Raw genomic sequence first — 23270 nt, 5'->3', positions numbered from 1 at the left:
GGGCTGTTTTTTCCTTTAATGGGTGCTGAACGTGGCACTGATAATGGCCCTCACACAATGCCCGCCTGCAGCCTATCTGATTAATTCCCCATACGTACCCCTGGCAGCCATAATTGCTGCTGGCAGGAGCTGGTTGAGCACTATTTCTGCCCCTTTGCTGTCTTTTCTCAGGCAGCAAATCTGAATGATAACTCACGCAAAGTATCTTGTATCCCATGCCAAATAACAAGGAGCCCCGAAGGTAAAAGGGCTTCTGGTTATGCAGCTGTGTTGTAGAATTAGATTAGAGCTATCTGAGCAAATTATCCCAGCAAAGGGTAGCCAGGAGCCTCTCCCTAATGGAGGCTCAGCAGATAAGGCTGCTTTCTCCGAGATGATAATGGAAGCAGAGCTGTTAATACTGTGTGAACAGGAGCTGCGCTGCGTGTGGCATGTGCCTCTCCAGCCCAGTGCACCTGGCTGGGGTGCCAGCTTCCTCCCACCCTCGTGAATTACCTGCCCCTGCAGGCAAAAATCAAAGCAGTGAGTTTCTTTGTGATCATTCCCACACTTCTGCCAGGAGTGCTTGGGCGCAAGGGAAGAGATTGGATCAGTTTTCTTCTCTCCAAGCATTTTGATCCAATATTCCACATCATGCACAACTCACCCCAGGCTGAGACAAAGCAGGTATCAGCCATGTCTTCGCTTCAGGGCTTTTTCCCCCTCTCCTCTGTGGACTTTCAATGCTCAGAGTACACCAAACTGTTGTGGCTGGATGGATTCAAAACTTTCTTTGGCAAACTTCAAGCACTAAAGCTACTGAAACTTCGTACTTGCATCTTGGCTCTGGAGCCAGGGTATTGCATTGCCCTGCATTGCCTTTGGCACATTATTTAAAACAGACACTCCATCAGATGCGGGGGTTCACACCTGCCTTGGACTCAGCTGAGATCAAGCATCTCTCGGTGATTCCCCTGTCTACATGGAGCCTTCAAAAGCCATCAGCTCGGAGGGAGAGTTTATTAGAAGAGCTGTTAACAATTAAATGCTGCACAATAACATTTCCAGCATAGGGTTCATCAAGAACATCCTGCTCGCATGGCAGCCTTGAACAGTAATTAACAGCCACCAGTCACTAGGCAGCATACATCACTCTACAGATTACAGCAGCTTCCAATTATTTCTTCATTGCCAAACAAAAGCAGGTGCTCACACAAACTTGACAACAGACAACATCCTCTGTGTGAACCAGAGGTGCTGGAAGGGGAAGCCCCGCCGCCCTCCCTGTCCTCCCCAGCCCTGCCTCCCCCATGTTGGTGCTGCCAGGCTCCACTTGCCTTCAGGAGTCCTCCGCTGGCAGTGCCCAGGAACACAACGGTGTAGTTATTGACACTGGCCACTGCCACCGCGGTCAGGCCGCTGTAGGTGAACACGGGGGTCGCTGTGACGGGGTTCACGATGGCCAGCGGGTGCTGAAGGTGCGCTGCCCCACAGTCCAGCTGCTCCGGCTGCAGCTGCGGAGAGACACGAATGTCAGCGGGCTGCAGCAAACACCAGCGGGTCCCCCCCACCGTCACCGCCTCGGGCTCAGTGTGGACAAACCTGTGTGCCCAGGGAAAACTCGCTAACAAGTCACGGAACAGGAAAATGTAACTGGTTAATATGGGAGCAAAGACCTGTAACAGAGCCTCCTTTCTGCTTGCCAGCTCTACCCTAGAGCCGAGTGCAGACCAGGCTTTGCTGGAGATGAGCTGCCGGAGGAGCTCTGCCCTTGCCCATGCTGCGGGCAGGATCAGGGCAGCACTGGGATCGCTGCCAGAGCCATCAGGTGCAGGGCACCCCAGGAAGGCGTCCTCCAGCCCCAGGCCCATTTACTGTAGCAGGACCTTCACCTCGACACAGAAGTCAGGTGCAACAGTAAAAGGGGACGAGGGGCTCCTTGCCCCCTCTCCCACTGAAGCAGTCAGGGATTTCTTCTCCAGCACAGCACTGGAAGCCCCTCGCTGGCAGGGGCAGCGCCGCAGGTGAGGTTTCTCAGCCCACTGAAGAGAAGACCTGCTCAGCAGCTGCCTGCCCTCGCAGAAGCAGTTTCTGTGCCCACAGAGGACTGGTCCTGCACCTTGCTCCAGCTCTGAGACGGGTCCCCCTCCCTGCACACCACCCCAGGGCTGCAATGGATCCCCCTCCCCGCACGCCGCCCCAAGCACTGTTGACGGATCCCCCTCCCCGCACGCCACGACAGGTCCCCCGCCCCACACGCCGCCCCAGCGCTGCGACGGGTCCCCCATTCCTGTTGGTCAGCAATAGGGATCAGCGCTAGGGAGTGAGCAGAGCCATGCTTAGCTGGGGCGGCTGCAAGCCCAGCAGCCACCTCCGGCTCCTTCCCTCCCAAACAAAAGGTGAAGCAAGAAGTTTCTCCAATAAAAGAGCTCAAAATATTATTTCCCTGCAAGTGAGGAAGTGAGTGAGAACAGAGCCAGGGGAGGGGGAATTAAAAAGCTTGCTGGAGACTCTCAGTACTGTAAATCCTGGCTCTGATCTTGCTGCTACCGCAGTCAACAGCAAAGTTTCCACTGTTCTCCCACTGGGGCGGGACAGGATGGAGAGGCTGCTGCGTGGGAGGAGGCACCGTGCTGCGGGACACGGAGGGAAGAGCAGTGACTGCAAAACTGCCCAGAAACACTGGAACCACCGACCCTGTCCAGCCTCAACCCGCAGCCGCTCACCGTGCCCCGAGGAACAAGTACAGCTGTGCCCTGTGCCCAAGACCACAAGATGTTAATCATGCGCCTCTGGCTTCTGCTTTCAAGCTGTTCCTCGAAGCTCTGGGGGAGCAGGAGCTGCCTTTGTTACAGAAAAGTTAAATTCAGGACAGCAGGCGCTGCAGCTCGAGCAGGCGCCGGCTCCGGCGGGAACCGCGGCGGAGCAGCAGGGCCACGGCTGGCCCTGGCGGACGAGCCACCCCCACACAAGGGCTGGGGACCAGGGAGCACGAGGCCGGTATCAAGGCTCCCATGCCAATTCGCTACCAGGTGCCATGGGGTAAAGGCAGAGGACAATTATTAAGGACCCCTCACCTGTGAGCCTTGTCTATGAGCAGGCATTTGGTGCATTTGGCCCAAAGCAAGACAACAGACGTCACTATCCTGTGCTAAATTAATTAGCACAGTCACTGCATGACAGCAGCATTTGAAAACGGGACTGATTTTTCATATTCCTCCTACCCTGCCAAGATGCACCCAAAATTTATGACCACTCTCACCCTGAATCCTCTGAGACTCTCCTTATAATTTCTGCTCAGATAATGTGGATGGATTCAACCACATGTGAATATCACAACAGTCTCGCTGCTGACAATTCACCTGCTGTCACTTCTACAGCAGCTTTTATCAAGTGCTGCGGGTGCAGCTGAAGCCGTTCAAACGATGGGCATGTTTCAAGGGCCATTACCACATCATCTACAGTGTCATTTCAGGCTCATCTTAAGAGAAGCCGCAATTGCGCCATCACCCTTCCTGGGTGTGCGCACGCAGCTGCAGGGCTGATGTGCCACAACTGTGGGTATTTCCAGGCTGCCTGAAAGCACACCAAATTAAGGCCCTGATTGTGGGACGTGCTTATACAAAGCTCTAGACAAGAGACCGCTGGCGGAGTGCAACTCACATCCCTAAAACTAGGCGCATTTTACAACATACTGAACTCTGCTATAACATGGATATCCCTTCCAAAAAAACCGTCAGGAGTGCTAATTTAAGCAGAACAAATGCAGGAATTTGAGGCTGTATGTGTTAAGAAACTGGACCACATGCTTCTGCCAGGCAGGAGAAGTTGACAGCCAGCCTGTTTAGCATATTCCTTCCTCCCTGGGCTGAGCACACCAGGGCCTGTATTTTAATTCCCTTATTATCATTATTATTTCATTAATGGAACTAGACTAAATCTTCAGCTCTCGCCCCTCTTCAGCCCATTTAGGAGATTAGGCAAATCTCCAGGCTTTGCAGCGAGCACATGAGCCCCAGGCAGCACTACCCCCCCCCCGACCTTGTGCTCAGACCTGCTTTGGGGTACACCTCCCACCTTGTGCCGCCCCCCCCCCCCCCGCCTTTGCGGGAGGACACGCATCTTGGGTTAATGACACATTACAGCAACACGTCCCTGGAAAAAAATGGGGAAGAAACTTGCTAAAACTCAATTAATTTGTGAAGCAACTGGGCTGTCTCTCCAGGAGTGAGGGCTGGTATCCCCCCACCGGACCACGGCAGGGCTGGTGGCCGCTCTGCAGGGGCTGGGGCTGGTCCGTGGCAGGGCAGTCTGCGTGGGGACCACAGGCCGTGGCACTGCCCCCTCCTCCACTTTGCACAGGAGACAGCAGCAAACCCCACCAGCCTGGGCATGAACTGCAGGTGCTAGCCAGCTCTCGGTCTTTTTCATAGCAGCTGGTCAGCAAAGAGCACTGGCTTCCCGAGTACCTGGTGCTGTCACAGACCCACAGCATCCTCTGTGCAATGGCACACACAGCAGACAGTTCCCCTGTTCTGCAGAATGGCTCATTCCCACTGCCCGGAGGGAGCATGCCTCTGCAGAGCCATGCAGGGCTCATTTCCTTGCTGCTGGACCAGTGCAAGCGTGCTGCCACAAAAGGCACACAGGGTTCTCTCCACGAAACCACCCTGATCTGAGTCCCCTGCGCCCCAGCAGACACCAGACCCCACATCCACTGATGCTGCTGCCAGTCACATCAGACATGAAGTAACAAAGACTGATTTGAAAAACCTTCCTCTGCTAAAGAGAGTGCCAAGCAGGAGGCAACATGCTCGGAGCTGCAGCTCGGCTCACACGGGACCGAGACGAAAGGATCAAGTGTTGTGGATGCAAGTGACTTTGCTTAACGCATTTTGCAGTTTTATGGCATTTCATTCTATCAAAAGATAAAACCGCAGCCCAAATTCTTAAGTGCGCATGCTTCCCCCTGTAACTGGGCAACACAACTTCTTTATACCATACAGAGAATATGGCAAGCCATTCATGTTTCTGATTTAATGGTCCCTTCCATTCAGAGCCAGGACTTTAAAAATGAACTTGGATTTATTTATTTGTCTTGGGGATGATTATTTCTAGCCCCTCTTCATTACTCTTCACCAATATTAACCACCTGAAGCTCACAAGACTCCTCCCAGCTGGGAAACTGAGGCACACAGGCACCTCAGGCTGCCTGGGAGCCCAGGGGGTGCTCCGCACCTCATCTCCGCAGCAGCTGCCCAGGGAGCTGGTACTGGCATTTGCCTGCCAGCAGCTTTGCAGCCTCCCAGCCTGAGGGACGCGGAGCTTTCTTCTCACAGGTGGCCGAAATCCCAGGAAGTTCCTTATCTATCTGCTGCGTCTGCCCGTGTATAAATCACACATTTCAGACCTCATATCAGCACAAAGTGTTTTCCACAGTAAACAGGATGCAACTATTCTAACATAGGCCAATATTTATTTTGACCACATACATCCTTCCTCTGAAACACCTTTCTTTAAATGACATCAGCTCTTCCGACAGACAGGCAGGAGGAAACATATGGTATTTCCCTCTCTTGGGTCTCAGAGGGGTGACACACTGCGCTGCTGCTGTCTAAACCACAGCACCAAGGGGACATCGGAACTCTGCCACGTTATGGTAAACAGGATACGGCCAAGTCACATCATTCTGCAGGCACCAGGCAATCACCGTGGCTTGGGAAATCGTACATCAAATCAAAGTTTGCTAAAAGGCTTTCTCCATGGGTTAAATCTTGTTTCATCTTAATTCAAACTGCCCTACCCTGAAGTGGGCAAAGCATAAACGTTAAGTTTTCTTCCAAAACCAATCTCTTTCTATCATCTGCATTTTAAGACAACCCTGTGGGTACCTACTGTATTGCCACTAGTTTTCTGCTACATGCTCTGGATACTCAGTAACTCACGGAAATACTGGGTGGGTCTAGATTCGGATCCTTCTGCACCCAAAACATTTGGCTCTGCCACTTTGATGCTAACAAAGAGCCACCTTGGGCACAAGCTGGAGACAACGCACAAGGGGCACCAGCTGAGCAATGCTGCTGCCTCCCCGCACACTTGCAAGAAGCGCGTTCTTGGTATTTTTGCAAAATTTCACAAGTGATGCAAATCAATTCAAACCAAGGAGCCACATCTAAGAGGAGGATTAGTCAGATTAACCCCTGAGCATGATTGCAAAAACAAAGCAGGACAGAGATAAAAGATTTCCAGCCACATCAGAGCTCAAGAGTTCAGCTATTTTCATGGTGTGGGTTCAGTTCTTTATCCCAGGCCTAAAAGGAGCAGAAAAAGTGATTTCCCAGAATTTCCATTACAGCTCCGCAGCCATGGGCGCTGCGGCCCAGGGGCAGGCACGCAGGATGTCCCTTCGGGAAGGAAGTCTGCTGGAAACAGAAGGAGGAAGAGGAGTGGTGAGGCAGCACTCAGGAAAACCATGAAATGTACTGATTTCTGCATCCTGTGTTTGTGACCTTAAAAATAGTTCTTAAGCAAAGATGGAGTTTATTTCTGAATCAAAAGCAGGCTGCAGTTCAGAAAAAAGCCCTGCAGCTTTTGCTTTCAGCAAGGCTTTTCTGACTCTACTACAGCGGGTCTGAAAGCTTCGCAGAGCAGCGGTAAGTGGAAAGGGAGTCCAGCCCCTTTCATGCGTCGTATCAGAGCGGATTAAAGCGTTGGCTTCTAGCATGCCTGGAGTCCTGGGAAAATGACACAGCCAGCATCCGATAATCCGCTCCAAACTTGTTGATTTGTGGGACTTAGCCATCATCTTCATAGGCTCAAAATTTGGCAGTTGCTCCCACACAACTGACATTTTCAGGCCATTAAAGTCTGTGATAAAAGGACTCTAGTCTTATCTCTTGCCTTCCTTAACATAAACCGTTAGGCTTTTATTAACATTTAGGTATGACTCAGGGAAATCTCTGATTGCAGAGAGAACATTCAAAATAATTCGAATACTGTCCGAAGAGAATAGCAGGGCATAGACTCAAAGTTGAACAGTGGAGAGAGGCTAAAAACCAACATGGAAATACTGCATAGGCACCGTAGGAAAACGGGCAGCGCAAAAGATGGTGGCAAGCCATCCTGGCTGCATTACGAAAACAGAAAGTACAAGCCCTCCTCTGTGTCCGGCAGAGCCCAGACTGGCCACGAAACCCCTCCCAGGCAGAGCCCATTCATCCCGGACCCCCCCCCCAGCCCTGGCTGCAGTTTGTACACACAATCACGCGTTTATCTGCTGGAGTGTCGCAACCAGAGCTGTCAGAAACAGGCTTTTTGGGATGCCTGGAGGAAAATGTCATCCTCAGAAGAGGACTCTACTGTTAAGGCACTTGAGACGTAAGCGGTCTCTAATTGTAGTGCTGCCGCAAGGGCAGGCATTATCACAGAGCTCTTCTAACTTCCCAACGTATTTTTTACATAATGGGAGGCAAATCAAGGTGCGCCCTTGGTCAGTCGAGGCACTCGGGCTGAGCATCTCTGATATAATCAATCTTATTGAATTTTTCCTGAGAATCATCCACACTAAGCAATCAGCACACCCCCAGCACAGCAGCCGTCCTTAAAAAAAGGCTTAAAATGAGATTTGCACCCTGGTTTCACTGCTTACTTAGACCACAAGTTTCTTGAGCACGCGAGCAGCGGTTTTGCTGTGCTTTGCACGTTCACACAGTGCCAGCCCTGGCCCGCGGTGCTCTGTGGGCCGCCGGTGCGACAACAGTAACGGGCTGTCCAAACACCCATCCGTCTGCTCTCACTGGCAACCCGGGCCACATCCCACCCGCGGGGAGCCACGGCCCTGGCTCCACCACGCCAGCGGCTTTTCCAGCCCAACAGCATCTAAACACAGCGGTGGGGCAGAGTCCCAGGGGGGCCCGCTCAGCATCCGCAGGACCTGCCCAGACGCTCCCGAGCATGCACAAGAGCCCTTGGGACCTCTCCTGCAGACCTCCGCGTTGGTTCATGCCCTGGGAAACCACGATCCACGTGCAGCCCCGTGCACCCCGCCCCCGCACGGGCGATAGCTGGGTTGATTATCGCCTCCACCTCCAGCTTGGGAAAGTTAGTATCTTGCTGAAGAGGGGTAGTTGCTTATGAAAAACTACCAGCAGATTTCCTCTGCCAAGCCCCCTGAATCACCGCCCCCAGCCAAACGCGCATCCACCACACCACAGCCGGCAGCACCAGCAGCGCAGCTGCATCAGCCGCACAGAGACAAAAATGACTGTGTCAGTGCACCCGCTCCTACCTCCACCACCCCTGTGCCGAAAAGCATTCCTCTGGCTTCTGCAGAGCTCCTGATGCCTGGCAGTTTTTCAGTCTCTTATCTTCATTTTTCATTTTACAGGAAGGCTTTTTTCCCCTTGTCTTATAAAACTCATTCTTCCCTCTCCCTACTCTCAACTCCAACCCTTCTCTTTCCTGCCAGCTCCTGACATTCACTCTCAGCAGCTTCACGTGAGACATTCACCTCATTAAAAGGACTGAGGAATTCAGGCTTGTGTCCCTCACACGAAGTGGGCAGAGCAAACCGGAGTGAAGCCCAGCGAGCACAGGATCAACGGCCTTTGGGAAGGCAGGGCACTGCAAGCACTGTGCAGACAAGTGGTTCTCCTGTGACTTTTCATCACCTTAGACCCGTTCTGTGCTGCAAGTGAATTACTCAGGAACCTGCACAATCAGAGGCACAAGATGCCCGGCAGCCCTGGGTGCCTGCACCACTTGTCCTGCCCTTCACTGATTTCTGAGCTTTCGGCAGCGGCCGAGGCGCTCACCGTTACGAGCTGACAGGCTCGGCAGACCGCAAGCCTGAAGCCAGACTCGGGGCCAGAGCTGACCTGACAGGCTGAGCCCACCAGCCCCCTGAAAGCAAATGAGGACTGTTTCCAGTGAGTCTGCACAGACACAGACCTCCAGCCAGTCCAAGGCCAAGCCTGGGTCAGGCCAAGCTGCTGCACCTAAGCAGCAGCAGACACATTCACCTCTGCTGCAGCCACTGACCTCAAACCACCAGAGGTGAGGTGGTTTGAAACTCCAGAAGATGCTCCCAGCACCACACCTCATCTCAGAGGTCAAAACCCAAGCTCTGGCTGCTGTTCAGCAGCGGCAGCCCCGGGCAGACCTCACATGAGCCTGCTCGGCTGCTGCCTGCAAGAACCCATCTTGCAGGGAAGACAGTGAAATGACCAGGGAACAGCAGGCTGTAGGCAAAGCCAGTCTGCCTGTGAGGGTGAGGCCAAAGCCTGACAACAGCTTGAATAAACACAGGCTTCCTGCAGCCATCCGTCTCCCGCCGTGTCACTTCAGGTGCAGGAGGAAAGGGCGGGAGGTGTCTATAACAGGAGCCTTCCTCGGGGTGTTAGGGAGGATGTCAGAGGTCCGAGGAATCCCTGGAGGCTCCAGCCTCAGCTCCAGCAGCAGCACCAAGGCTGGACTCCTGCAGCTAGACTCCTCTGCCACCTCCTCCTGCGGGAACTGGCCGGACTCGGGGCCATCCATCGCTCTGCAAGCCCTAACCCTTCGTGCTGACCCTGAGGCTGAACTACTGGTAAAGGAAGCCAAGGGCAATGTTGAGGAGACTGGCAGGACCTGCTCTGCACAGACCTCCCCCAAAACGCCTTCCCCCTGGTCTGGGCAGCCCTGGCACGAGTCCCCCTTCCTCGCTCTGCACAAGCCGGGGGTCTGGCACGTGCCAGTGCTTCGCCCTGCAGCGAGCTGAAGCAGCACGTGCGACTGCACGGGGGACTGCTCAAAGCAGAGAAATATAAAAAAGTAGCAGTCTTTTAACCAAAATTACACATCCTTCATGCTGCCAGGAAGGCTGGTCAAGCTTATTATGTTAGCCTTCATCCTGCATTAAATACAATACTTCAGATTATACAATCAAATCCCCCAGGAATGGGCAGGCAGAGGGATTAACAAACAACAGGCTCCAAAGGGGTTGTCATAGTCAAAATAGCATGCATTTAAGCAGTGAGAGTTTGTATGTCCTTTAAATTCACGCCCGTTGGAAACGCGGCTCCTCTGCCCCGCTCCCCAGGGACGAGGAGCAGCGTGGATCAGCCAAGTGCGCCTCGTCCCAAGGACACTCGCGCTGCTCAAAGCCCAACTAACGCATCCCCTCAAAACTGTTTGGAGTAAGAGGCTTGTTTATTCAGACTGTATTTTCTTAGCTGCTCTTTCCTTGGGAGAGCCCCCCCTTCCACCACGCAAGCTGTGTTTCTCATTTATGTTGAGCTTTGGCTTCAATAACCAATCTCAAACTATTCGAACTCCTTCCCACAGGGAGGAGTCCTGGGTGAACTGTGACTTTGGCTCCTCAATCTTTGGGAGTAATTTTTTTTATTATTGCTACTACTAACACTTAGCACTTTACATGCTCAAAGTGCTCTGAAGGCATATCTGTGCAATTCTGGGCTGAAAAAAGCATCCATTAAAGTAACGACTCCTTACCTAACACAACCAGTCTTTTGCATGTGTCAGTTCAAATCTGCTTCATTTAGCAATAGCTTATAGTAAATGTTTTCCTGTATTTTCTTCATTAGTTCTGCCAAATCAATTAAGCTCTGAGATAATGAGCAGAACTCTACTCTTCTTTTACGGATCCTCAGTAAAAACTGCCTCTGAAGAGCAGCGCTGCCCCACACCGCCATGCCGTCACAGCGTCCTCCATGGGTACCACCACGCGCATCGCCGGCTCAGCAGCCTCAGCACCCGCGTCCAGAAACAAAACAACAGTGCTTGCTCCTGGCTCCCAGCCCACTGTGGTAGTTTGGCATGGAAAGGTTAAAAAAAAGCCTTTTTGCTCATTAACTGAGGACTCCAAATGTGGAAGCAACCAAGGCATAAAGATGTGGTCCGAGGGAGATGCGCTGCTCCTCCAGCTCACAGGTGCACCCTTCCTCCACTGTAACATACGAGAGAGAGATCTCTGCCCTCATTTTTGGGACTGAGAAAATCCAAGTAAACAGGTTAAATGGGTGGTTATCAAAAGTGCAAAGAATGAAGGCGTGAGCGCAGGCTTCTCTGACCTGCGGCCAGCCCTCACCCACAGTCTCCTCGTGCAGGTGGCACCTGTACGAAGCAAAACACATTCTCCAGGCATCTCTCTGAAGGCACTGGGCTTGCTGACCTGCCGGTATTATACCTGTACAGCTTCTCTTTGGCGGTCCTCCCTCCTCCCTCCCCCCAGTTAGAAAATCAGGATCAACAGAGTAATTTTGAAATTTGTTAAAAGTCAATGGTCCTACTGGATTCAGCAGCTGAGCACTTATTTGGTCAAACTAAGGAAGTCTTTCCTTTTTTCTACCATTTATTAAATGGTAGAGAATGGTTTTTCTCTGCCTTCTTCAAGATTTGTAGAAACCAATGTTTCCAAAGCTGTTTGGAAGGATCCACTGCACTTGGCAGCTTGCTGCGGTACCAAATCTCAGCAAAGAAATGACACTACAGTTAGGTGATCGCAGGGACATAACATTGCAACCCCAGCTCCTCCCCGAAGCCTGAAGCCTTTCTGTGTTCTGGGAGCCCAAGCGCACTGAGGCGGCCGGGACGCCGGCTGGAGCGCTCTCCTGGCAGGGGGAATCACAGGAGGGATACAGGGGAACTTCCACCCATCCCAGCCTTCAGCCACTGGCTCACCCCAGGGACACGACGATTCAAACCGAACAAAAACCTGCGGGGAGGAAATAATCTGTGACAGTTGCTCTCCAAATGCGGATGTCTGTCCCCTCAAGCAGAGATCTAGCCACAGTTTCCTTCTCATTTAATGACCCGCCGCTCTGATTGCTGGAAGCCTGACCTGAGCCCACTGCCTGCATGAGCTGGTTCCCAGGCTGGGGTGGTGGTGCACCGCTCTCCGAGGAACCACGTGCAACAGCACACCACCCCTGGGGGCTTGGTCTACGAGATATACTGAAGGATGACAGGGACTCACGAGTCTAACAACTTTGGAAACTGCTACCTTATATTACATTAAAAAAAACCCTTATCTTTCACATCTCCCCTTCTTCATCAAGTGCTATCATTATACTGTAAACTTTTCCCAAGTCCTCCTAAAAAGACCACTCTATACACAGCCATTTTCTAGAACATTGCAGGTTTTCAATGGCCCCTTTTAATTAGGTAATCCACCAGAGATGGCTTTTGGCCACCAGCAGCTCACAACCTGTTGAATGTTGGCAGTGGTCAGCAGATGGTGGGATGAAAATCTAATAGCTGAAGGGTTTTTGCTCCAGAAGGTAGCAGTACAAAGCAGCATAATACTTTAAACAGAGGTGAGACAGAGACAGGAAGACAAGTTCCAAATTTCCTTCAAATAACAGAGGTATGTGTTTGCAAAATCCAGACTTTCAGGCAATTTTGCTTCTGCATTAGAATCAAAAGATTTGTATTCCAGTGCCAGTTGCAACGCATAAGCTGCGGAAATCTTGTCAGAGTGATGACCCCCCAACGGTTCAGGCCCAAAAATTGAGCAGCCTTGTTCTAGCAGCTGGTCCTGCCTGGCCAGACTGCTGCTGACCAACATCGGCTGCCTCCTGCCGTCTGAGCCACTTGCACAGTGGACAGCATGGGTTTGGTGGCCACAGATCCAAACAGGAGCCTGCAGCTTCGCTGAGGCCTGAGACTTGAACTGGGGTTTGTGCCCTGGACTTGAGCAGCCCCACCACAAGCCCCAAGTTCCCCCTGTGTCCCTCCTGCAGCTCCTGCGGCCACTGCTCATCCACACTGCGGCACCCTCGGGAACGTGGCAGCAAACCCGGACACCGCAGCTCTGGCCATGCCGCCTTCAGAGGAAGGCAGAGCAGAATGAGACCCCCAGTATGGAAAAAAGCCTGAATATCCAAGTTAACCCCTATTCTGTTGCCTACCTGAGAAACACCCCAAGCCAGTGCGCTTCTTGTCCTACCCTTGGCCTGCAAGGCTGGGCTTACTCGTAAGTCCCTTCCTCCAAAAAACAACACATCCTGAACTGTAGAGGAAGGCACAGGGGCTGGCAAGGCAGGCAAAAGCAGATTGGCTCTGCTCAGACCACAAGCCATCACTGCTGCTTCCCTGCTGCTGCAGGATGCCGCGGCCCTGTGTGCCCCCCATCCGTGGGAACGTCCCCATCCCAACCCCCAGCACAGATCTGCGTGAGGAGACAGCGAACGCTCCCCACACTGGACAAGTCCCACTGATGCTCAGCGGGTAACGGCGCAAAATCATCACGGGCTTTGATATCAGCCCTGCTATCAATGCACCACATCTAACAGGGGCTCATCCAGGCTCTGTTTGATATGGGCCTTCTCAGGAGTGAGCTGTCCCACGCCCCCGACGGCCTCGCTCCGCCGGCGCAGCAGCTGCCAGCAGAACTGCTGTCCAGATGTTTGAAATTAGTACTGCTCCCTCTGCTCAAAAACGTCAATAAATTCTACCAGTCTCTCGAAGCGGGAGATTGCCGTAGACAGTCTGCCACCTCCTCCACTTGCTGCAAGGTGTTAGATCCCAACTTGAAAAGAAAACAAGAACTTGTAATAATTTCCTTACCAACCCCCCAAAAAAAAAACCAAAACAAAACAAAGACACATACAAAAAAGGCAAGGCAAAGCAGGTCTCTCCTGCAGACGCAGTGGCCAGCTCACACCCCGCCATGCTGTGCCCCTGGGCACGTGTGCTGGGGACAGTGACACAGCAGCACTCGGGACCTCAATTCAAACCCTGGCGCTGCCACCCACCGATGGACGACAATGCACTGATCAGGCGGTCTCTTACCGCCTACTTTCCCCCATGAAAAGAGGGTATAACGCTTCCCCAGCCCAGACTGGTGCACTGTACCAAGGGTTCACAATGACAAACAGACCTGCGAGTGCATGGGGCTGCAGCAACGGCACAGGCACGGCCCTGTCGCTCCTCGCACAAGGGGCACAGCCCAGGCAGCAACACCTCCGGGCGTCACCATGTGCCCCTGACCACGCAGCCATTTCTTCCTCCCATCAAGAGCGCAGACCCCCGTCCATCACCTCCTCGGCGCAAAGGAGCGGTCACACGCCTGTGCACAGTCCCTGCAGCTGGGGAGCCCCCAGCTGCAGCGGGCGACCCCTCGCACGTGCCACGCACAAGCCTGAGCCAGGAGGCGCAGCCACGCTGCTGTAAGTAGCATGTGGTGGCACTCAGGTGGTTATAATTGATTGCTTCCAACCGCTGCTGGTTCAGGCTTGCCCTGTGTTTGCATTAAATTACCACAGCTAGGGGCTCAGACCTATTATGTTTCCAACAACTTGCTGGAAGAGGTCATCAGACCAGACCATCACAATGGAGCAGTTGCCTGTGAGTTTAAATAGACGCCTACTGGGATTTTCAAGGCGGAGCAAGATGTTTTTACAGCATCCCCAGGCACCCGTCCACATCTGTAGGTGCCTTATTCACATCTCCAGGTGCCCTCAGCTGCGCCAATCTTCTTTCTCAATCACTATAGAACAGACTTTGAAAAACCAGAAAAGAGATAGCAAATCCCTTCATTTCGACCCACCAAGACCCCACAGCTGAGCTAGCACCTATCGGGGCTCCCAGGGAGCAGGTTCATGTTCACGTGTGGGAGCCACACACCGGCCCTGGAATACATCTGGGGCTACACAAATGAAAGTGGTTGAAAACCCCCGAATGAAGGGTTTGCTGCCGAGATATGATCACTACCTCTGTACGATTGTATGAGCACCTCAGAGTGCTCCAGTGCCCTCCTTGGCCATGATCTACCTCAATGTGCAACACTGGACTTGGCCAAAAAATTCCTTCTTCTGTCTTCTGCCTAAAGTATTATTTAGTTACAGGAGATTTCATGAGCTCAATGGCTCAAAATTAATCTGAATTTCTAGCTACCAAGAATAACAAGGTCTGTGCAGCCGGCTGTGGTTACAGCTCTCCAGAAACCCAAGGGGGCAGCTCGTATCCCCCTCTGCAAAGGGGGGCAGTGCCCACCTCGCCCAGGCCAGCCAGCACCAGCCAGCCAGCAGCACAGGCCCATGCTCTAGGAGCGGGCAGGCACTCTGCCATGGCCAGGAGCCGTTTTCTGCTCTCTCACCTAAAGCAGCACAACTTCTGGTTTCCAGGCACAGAAACTTCTGCCACTTTGACTGAATTCCCCTTTGCAATTTGGGATCTGTTTGAGCTTGAGATGCAAAGCAGGGGCAAGCCCCAGGGCCCCCAGGAGGCCCGTTCCCACCACCCACCTTCAGCTCGGGGGCACCAAGCCACTCCTGGACAGACTCCCCTGCTCAGCACAAAGTGCTGGGGCTGCACTGGCCCTCGGCAGAGGGAAAGCCCCCAGGCACAGGCAGCCCACGGAGCTGAGCCTGCCTTCCCAGGAAGGACTAGATTCACACGGCTCCTGCTCTTTGCTCCCAGCTGCCCGCGTGCGCCTTGACTGCAAGCAGAAGGTTGTATTTCCACATAAATTCCCAAGGAAGCATACCCAGCAGTTGGCCACGTCTCACTAATAGCAGGTGAGAGACAGAGCAGGTACACAGAACTCCGGTCCAAGTCCAAAGTCTTGCAAAGCCTGGCAAATCTCAGCCTGTGGCTTGAACCTCTGGTCCAGGTCCTGCTGGCCCCTCCCTGGGCAGACCAGCCCCTTGCCACCCAGCCCTCAGACAGCAGCGTTGAGGGACACCAACTTCCCACTGCTGGTAAAACAACATCCAGAAGCAAACCGGATTATGGCGAGGCAACAGCGCAGAGCAGCTTTGCAGTAACGGGGCACGTGCACTAGAAACTCCAAACACAACGTGGTCTGTGAAAAGCAGAAATTAAGTCTGTTACAAGAATCCTGCCTCATTTTTAATTTACAAATTAAGTGTAAATTCCCAGTTTCCTTTCTGTGGCTAATCCTCTGGATTTATTTGAGTAGATGTAAGGTTAGAGCACATTTATTTTCAAGTTTGGAATTTCTAAATTAGTATAAAACAGCACTTCAAAGTAACTCAGCTCCTATAAAACCCAATCCCACGGAGATGCCGCAGTATATTTGGAGAGTAAGTAGATGCTTTGTCATATTCCCACGTGTATATGAGGTTTTTTTCTTTGGGAACATTTTCTGACTGGTTTCAAACCACATTTCTATGCCCAGGCATACATATATGCTGAGACTGTTTAGACAGTCTACCCAAGGAGTTCATTTTATTTAACAACCCGTTATAGTAAAGCTCACTGGTGGGTATCTCAAAGTTACACCACAAAACACTGTGTTCAATGAGCATGCAGGATCTGACACAAAGCCACAAGAGCCAGAAACTTGAGAATTAATGCTGAAACGCATCATTATCCCAGGCCACCATGCCTACGTTTTTCAGCACAGGAAACGAACCAGATTTTCAGCCTTTTCTGAGTTGCAGACCCCAAAACATTTCCCAGGAGAGATGCAGATCCCTGGCTAGGAAATCTAAGTCTTATGAATCCAAGTCTCCTTCAGTTACCTCTCCAGGAGCTTTTAGGAGAGCATGGAGCTCGGCACAGAAACCACAGAAGATGAGAAGAGATGCCCGGCATAGCTGGGAGCGTGGGATGGAGTCACCAACTCTGCCTTTCCACAAGCGTGCTTGTTTGTCGCGCAGGGTGTTTTATTTTGTGTTAGACTTGGACCTCCACGTCACCCAATGTTTGGACACCAAGGGCAGGAAGGTTTGCAGAGATGCCTGGAAATCCACGTTCGCTTACCCTTCTGCTGCGGCTGCAGCCCGGAGAGCAGGGCTGGGATGCCCAGTAGCTGCCCTCATTTCCCTGGCCAAAAAGGCATCTGCTGATTGGAGCGGCACAAAGGCATTTGGTCTGTCCCCCTGCCCCAAACGCCAGCCTGAGAGACAGGGTGATGGCAAGAGGATGCCATGGGGGCTTCTCTCTGCTGGGACGTGGCAGTGATGCAGCACAGCCACCCCCACCTTTATTCAGTGGTGCCAAGGGGGAAGGTGCTGGGACACCCCGCATGGCTGCTCCTCGGGCCATTGGGAAGCCGGGCACGGGGTCTTGCCTGGTGTGCTTTGCAAGGGCTCCGGTGTAGCACAGCTGCTCTGCACTCCAGCCACGCAGCCGGCGCGACCTTCAAACCTATTGGGCCACGATCCTGCTGGGGCAGAAGAGTTCAAGTATGAAGTAAACCCACTCAGTGTCCTCAGGCTTTGACAAGCTCTGTCAGCACATTGCAGCAAATGACGTTAAAGACAGTCTGCTACAGATCACTCATACTCCTTTCCTTGCCTGGGGGCTCAGGTCCAAATTCCACCCGGGCTTTGAGTGGGCAAAACGCAGCAGTGACTTGGTGTATTTCATTTTAACTTCATGCGTTGCAAAGACAGTCCAGTATTTGACAAAAAATTCATTATAAAAAGCTATTTCTGTTGAGGGAAAGCAATCCTAGCACTCACCCACTCACTCTCAGTACAAGAAGCCAATCAAACTAAATCCTTTCCCAATACATCCTCCTTCTCCTAAGCTGCCGCTGCGAATTCACCTCCTCAGAAAGTGACTTTTCAGCAACACTTACTGAGAGCAACCAACCAGCCTCCATTCCTGACCTAGACCATCCTCCTCTGCACATTTTCTCCACATCTCACAAAGCTGTTAAGCACGTGCTTAATTGCAAGTTAGCGCTTCCATCAAAGCGACGGCCGTTCCCAGGCCGAGCTGGTGACTCCCCTTACCCAGCGGTGGGGACACAGGCTAATCAGCCACCCAGGCTCCCCGCCAGCTGGCAGAGACGTGCTCTCCCCAGGTCACCTGCCCCACTGGCCCTCCACAGCCCCTTGCATGGCCAGTCCCACGTGGTCACAGCGGGAGCCGAACAAGTGGCTGCCACCACACCGACCGCAACTGCTCGAGAGTGCTCCCCTGCATGGGGGTGAAGCCCCTCCATTCAGTGCCAGCCTTCCGTCAGACCTCTTCTCACAATGCTAAGGGGTAACGAGCCTGGCCCCCCCCTCATTGGCGAGCGGTGCCCCAGCGGTGCTGTGGGGACAGCCGGGCATGGCCGGCACACCGAGGGCCCGCTGCTGAAACCCATCACTGCAGCTGAGTGCTGCAGCTCCCTGGCTGAGTCACAGCCGAGTGCTGCAGGAGAGGAGCATTCAATTAGACAGAAGAGCACACGAGAGGGCAATGATTTTCCTTTCACACCGCATTACGCCTAACAGCCCGTGCTCCGTCTTTGTAACAACCGACTACTTCAGCCGAACGCGCGCTTGGAATGAATCAGGCCATCATTAGGTTTTTATTTTTCCTTCCAGAGGGAGCTTAAAACCCAACCACCTAGTCCACAGGAAGAACTAATGAACCACAATTTTCATAATACCGGAGTACCTATCACTGAAGCATAGGCGAAAGAAAACCTGGAAACCCACTAACGGGTGGAAAAGTGGCGCTCATCACGGGAAGGCAGCTAGATGCTGATCTGCTCCGCCGAACCAGCTGCTGCTTTAATACATTTTCCTGCTGCGTTCCCAGGGCTCGGACACAAAATGTATTAGAGTATTTCATCGTCTTGAAGGTAGAAATGGATGTTAGGTTTTTGCAGCACAAAGAAACACAATATTACAAATCTTCTCTTGACACTGCCACTCTGGGACTTGAAAATGAAAACAGCTTGTTAACTTGTTGGCAATTCTAATGATTAAGTAAAAGAAAAAAAAAAAAAAAAAGGGCTCTCCTTCTGACTGATATGAAGGCTTCCCAGCAGGTTTGGTCGGCAGTTTTTGAGGAATATGCGTCAAATATATAGGAAGTGTAGAAATATTAGGCATGAACGAATATTAACGGTATGCTTCATTTGTATGCTGCTGTACTACGCATCAAAGGATCTCAAAGCAGCTTTACAAATGTAATCTTATGGTAAATGGGAGTTCAGTTTCTGTATAATAGTAAGAAATACAGGAGTATGCAGCAAATCAGGAAACTGAGGCACCTAGGGCTAAATGACTGGGTCAAGGACAGCAACACAGCAGCAGTGTCGCAGCTAGAACCTGGTTTTCCCCGTCCAACCTATATAACCGCCAGCCATACTGCTGTCTCCAGGTAACAAGCCTGATCTCGACACAACAGTAAACATGAAGGGTTTCTACTGATGTCTACAGGATTGGAGAGGCTCGGTGATTTCTAGCTTGCTCCTCTCACCATCACGTCCCTTATTGCTTACCCCTCCAAGAGCACGGTCATCCTTCATGGCCTGCCTTTGTGGCATCAACTGACAACACACTCCCCGTCACCCCCTCGCCTACCCAGGAGCGCTCAGAGAGGACGGCTACCAGGAGTCGCTTCACAGCGGAAGAGCGTTACAGGCCAGACCCAAAGATTGAGTGAAATCTCATTTCTGCGCTGAGTATCCCTGGCGTCACTAGAGAATTAGCTGTCTAAATACCTTACTGGATATATCACTTTGTATTTTAAAAGTTAATAGACCGGTGTTAGTCACGATTATTTTCCCTACTGAACAAAGTCAGAAAAACCAGTATCTTCCCAACAGTCCCGGAGCGCTGAGGAAGCTCAAGGGAAGCAGGTGCCTTTCTGCCAATGCCTTTCAGTTACAGCTAGGCTGTTAACTCTTCAGGCACCCTCCACAAGCCTCAGCCACAAAGCCTCCTCTTGACCTGCCTGGTAGAGATGGTTCAGTCCTGGAGGCGCTGACAGGCTGATTCGCAGGGATGCTGAGCTTCAACCACAGCCAACGAGAACTGCGGGTGCTTTCCTGTCCTGTAAACAGGATTCCCGACTCCCAGTGACTCCTCTGAGAGCTGTGACCATGCCAAGGCTTCAGGACTGGGCTCCCAGTGTTCAATGCACCAAGTCTTTGTGGAATTAACTCAAAAGCCAGGACAACTACCAGATTTCCTGGCTGTCAGGCAGCCTGTACTTTGCCATCAGGGAAAAAACTATTCAACTTTGCTAGAGTAGGTCTATGAACCAGTGCATTAAGACTACATATTTTAACACAGCGTGGAGCTGCCACACTGAGCACTTCGGTTACCATGGGAAACCTTTCTCTCTTTGCCACTGGCATTGCACAGGGAAGCCCAAGACCAAACACTCTATCTTGCCTTTGAAACCAAACAGATGTTTTTACGATCTTTGATGGTGCTGAGTTATGCATCCTTCCCAGAGGAAGGGAAAATGCAGTGTTAAAGCAGCCCTTTTTTCCCCTTCTTTTCTTCCCAAGTCTCGCATATCTTTAGTGAAAGGGAGAACGGGGGTCTTTATCTGGCATTAACATTTACGGCCACTTGGTGACAAATCGTGACGATGGCAAACTTTTACCCCGAACACGAGGACACGGGGCAGCCCGTGCGTGTCCCCGACTGGGGCTCCCGGCCGCGGCGGCGCGACAGGACGTGGGAAGGGTTCGGCTGGGCGGGCTATGCTCGCCGGCCCCCCGGGCGCACAAGGGCGCCCACGGGGGAGCGGGCACGGCGCGCCCGTGGGTCATTGCGGCTCACGGGGGACGCGGGCGGGGCAGTAACGGCGTCCCCGACGGACGGTGGGGGGGTATCGCTCCGACCCACACACGCACGTCCTCCGGTCGGTACGAGCCCCGCCGCACGCTCGGCTGCGGGGGAGGCAGCCGGGACCCAACCGGCTTGGACGGAGCCACACGGCGCGACGCGGCTCCCCCGAGAGCGCGGGCCGGCGCGGGGCACGGAGAGAGGGGACAGAGGGGAGCATGGGGAGCGGAGCGGAGCGCGGGGAGTAGAAGAAGAGGAGCGCGGAGAGAAGAGTGCGGGGAGCGGGGGGAAAGGAGTGCGGGGAGCGGAGCGGGGGGAAAGGAGTGCGGGGAGCGGAGCGGGCGGAGAGGAGCGGGCGGAGAGGAGTGCGGGGAGCGCAACGCAGGGCAACCGCCCGCCCCAGCGCCTCCGGCCACGGGACGCGCTCCCGCCTCGGGCAGGCGGCACCAGCAGCAGCAGCAACGGCGGGACGGGACGGGACCGCTGCTCCCCGCCTGCCACCGGCTCCCCGCGCCCGCCCCATCCCGGGACGCCCCGTCCCTGCGCCCCCCGCCGCCCCCGGCAAGTGCCCGCCATACCTGTATGTTCCTCTTCTCGCAGGCCGGGCCGGTGCCCTGCACCACGCTGTCCAGCACGGTGACCATGCCGGCGCCCGGGCTGACGAAGCAGGAGTTGCGGGCAGCCCGGATGGTCTCCTCAATCTCGGCGAAGCGGAAGACGCAGAGCGCGGACTGCGGCCGCCCGCCCCCGCCGCCGCCGGCCCCGGCCCGCTCGAAGACGCCGAAGAGCAGCTCCTCGGCGGGCGGCGGGCCCGGGCTCGGGGCTGCGGGGCCGCGCCAGGCCGCCCGCGCCGGGAAGACGGAGACGAGGCGGGTGAAGGCGTCGGCGGCGCCGCCGCAGCGCAGCCCCAGCTGGATGTAGGACTCGGTCAGCTTCTTGGTCTCGCCGCTGCCGTTGAGGGTGGCCTCGGCCGCCTCGCCCAGGCAGATGCGGGCCAGCAGGCTGTGCGAGGGGCTGTCCTTGTCGCCCGCGTTGGCCTCGCTGTTGAGCGCCAGGTAGGCATAGGGGCGGCGGGCGGGCGACGCGGCGCCGCGCTGCAGGAAGGCGCGGACGAAGCTGAGCTTGTGCCGCGCCTTGGCGCCCTGCTTGATCTTGAAGATGTTGTCGTCGGAGGGGTTGATGTCGAAGGTGAAGAGCTTGGCCAAGTCGCCGCGGGCGTTGAGGGCGCGGATGGCGATCTCGGGCGTGTTCTCGAAGCGGTGGTCCTCCAGGCTGCGGTTGCGGGGGAAGAAGGGGCTGCCGAAGCCCGTGTAGGTGGCGGCCACCAGCAGCCGCGCCCCGCCGCCGCCGCGGCGCAGCACCAGCCCCACGGTGGAGGCGTTGGGGTGGTTGGCCGCCACGTTCAGCATGCTGGGGAACACGGTGACCGGGTCGCTGCCGCCCGGCGGGAAGCGCACGGCCACCGCCGAGATGTTGGCCATGCTGCGCAGCTGGCAGAGGCCCTGGTAGATGGAGCCGCAGACGACGAGGACGCCCTGCTCGGGGTCGGGCTGCAGGATCTTGTTGTAGTTGTTGGTGAGCACCTTGGGGTGCTCGCAGGAGGCCTGCGGCAGCTGCGGCGCGTGGCAGAGCGGGCTGTCCAGCACCGGCCCCACCGCCGCCTCCGCCTCCAGCGCCAGCTCGCCCCCCGACAGCTGGAAGAGGCGGTTGACGGCCGCCAGGTAGACGCGGGAGCCAGGGCCGTCCAGGGCGAAGTTGTTTGTGGGGGTGGGCGAGAGGAACTTGCGCTGCACCTCCAGGCCGGCAGCGCGGCAGGGCAGCAGCAGCAGGAGCAGCAGCAACAGCAGCGCGGGGGGCCGCGGCTCAGCGCCCGCCGGAGCCGGAGCCTCAGCCGGAGCCATCCCGCCGCCCGCGCCGCCGCGCCGCAGAGTGCATGAGCCCGCCGCCGAGCGGCGGGAGGGGCCGGGCCGCGGGGCCGCTTCCTGCGGAGGCACCGCGCCCGCCGCCGAGCGACGCCCGCGGGAAGTGGCGGCCGCGGCGGGTGCGCGGCGCTGCGCGGCCGGGGGCGGGGGGGCGCGCTCACGGCCGCGCCTCCCCCCGCCCGCCCTCCGCCCGCCCCCGCCCCCGCCCTCCCGCCGGCTCTCGGTGCGGGCCCGTCATGTGAGCGGGGTGGGGGGAAGTTACCGGTGCCCCCCGCCGCCGCCGGCCGGCCGCGCACGGGGCAGGACGGCGGCCCCCCCGCCCCGCCCCGGGCTGCCCGCCTTTCGCTCCGCTGTCTCGTTCGCGTTTGCGAGCAGAACGGGCCGGGAGCGGGGGGAGAAGCACTTTTCCCAGCCCCGGAGCAGCAGGGCGAGCCGGAATGGAGATCCCCCCCCGCAGCCCCCCCGCGGCAGCCCCGTGGGCCGGGCTCGGGGCAGGGACGCGAGGGAGCGGCGGTCGGGCTGCCCGGCCCCGGGGCGGGCGGCACATGGAGTGGTGAGCACAGGAACGCGAGGGGAGGGGGTCCCCCGGGGTGTCCCCCCGCCTGCCCCGCAGCACGGACGCTGCGCCGGGGGCTGCAGGGCCCGTCCCGCCCGGGCGGCCGCGCTCGCTGCGGGCTGCGCGCTTGGGGCGGGAGGGGGTGTCACCGCCCGCCACGCCACGGCCACGGGCTCGGGGCGCCCTCCGGCTCTGCTGCCGCCCGCCTGGGGGGACAGCTCCCCGGGGAACGGGGCGGGGGGCGCAGCGCCGCCGGGCTCCACCCCCAAAGAAGCTTTGCCCGCACGCCTTGCTAAAAGCCGAGTTCAAAACAGGACC

At 55.3% G+C, this 23270-nt stretch overlaps 1 protein-coding gene across 1 annotated transcript in view; it reads right to left on the bottom strand.

Moving 5' to 3' along the window:
• The window catches only part of PLXND1 (plexin D1), an 84118-nt gene extending 61609 nt beyond the window's left edge, over positions 1-22509 (bottom strand). Inside the window, exons 1-2 of the mRNA XM_075095557.1 lie at positions 21053-22509; positions 1317-1493 (exon numbers count right to left, since the gene is read on the bottom strand). Of these exons, the coding sequence (XP_074951658.1) occupies positions 1317-1493; positions 21053-22375 (1500 nt within the window). The 5' untranslated portion in view covers positions 22376-22509. The remainder of the gene's footprint in view (positions 1-1316; positions 1494-21052) is intronic.
• Between the last annotated feature and the right edge of the window lie 761 nt (positions 22510-23270).

This window comes from Phalacrocorax aristotelis, chromosome 6, assembly GCF_949628215.1.
Source record: "Phalacrocorax aristotelis chromosome 6, bGulAri2.1, whole genome shotgun sequence".
Taxonomy (NCBI): Eukaryota; Metazoa; Chordata; class Aves; order Suliformes; family Phalacrocoracidae; genus Phalacrocorax; species Phalacrocorax aristotelis.
Note: the sequence above shows the minus strand (reverse complement) of the source record. Positions and strands in the feature narration are given on the sequence as shown.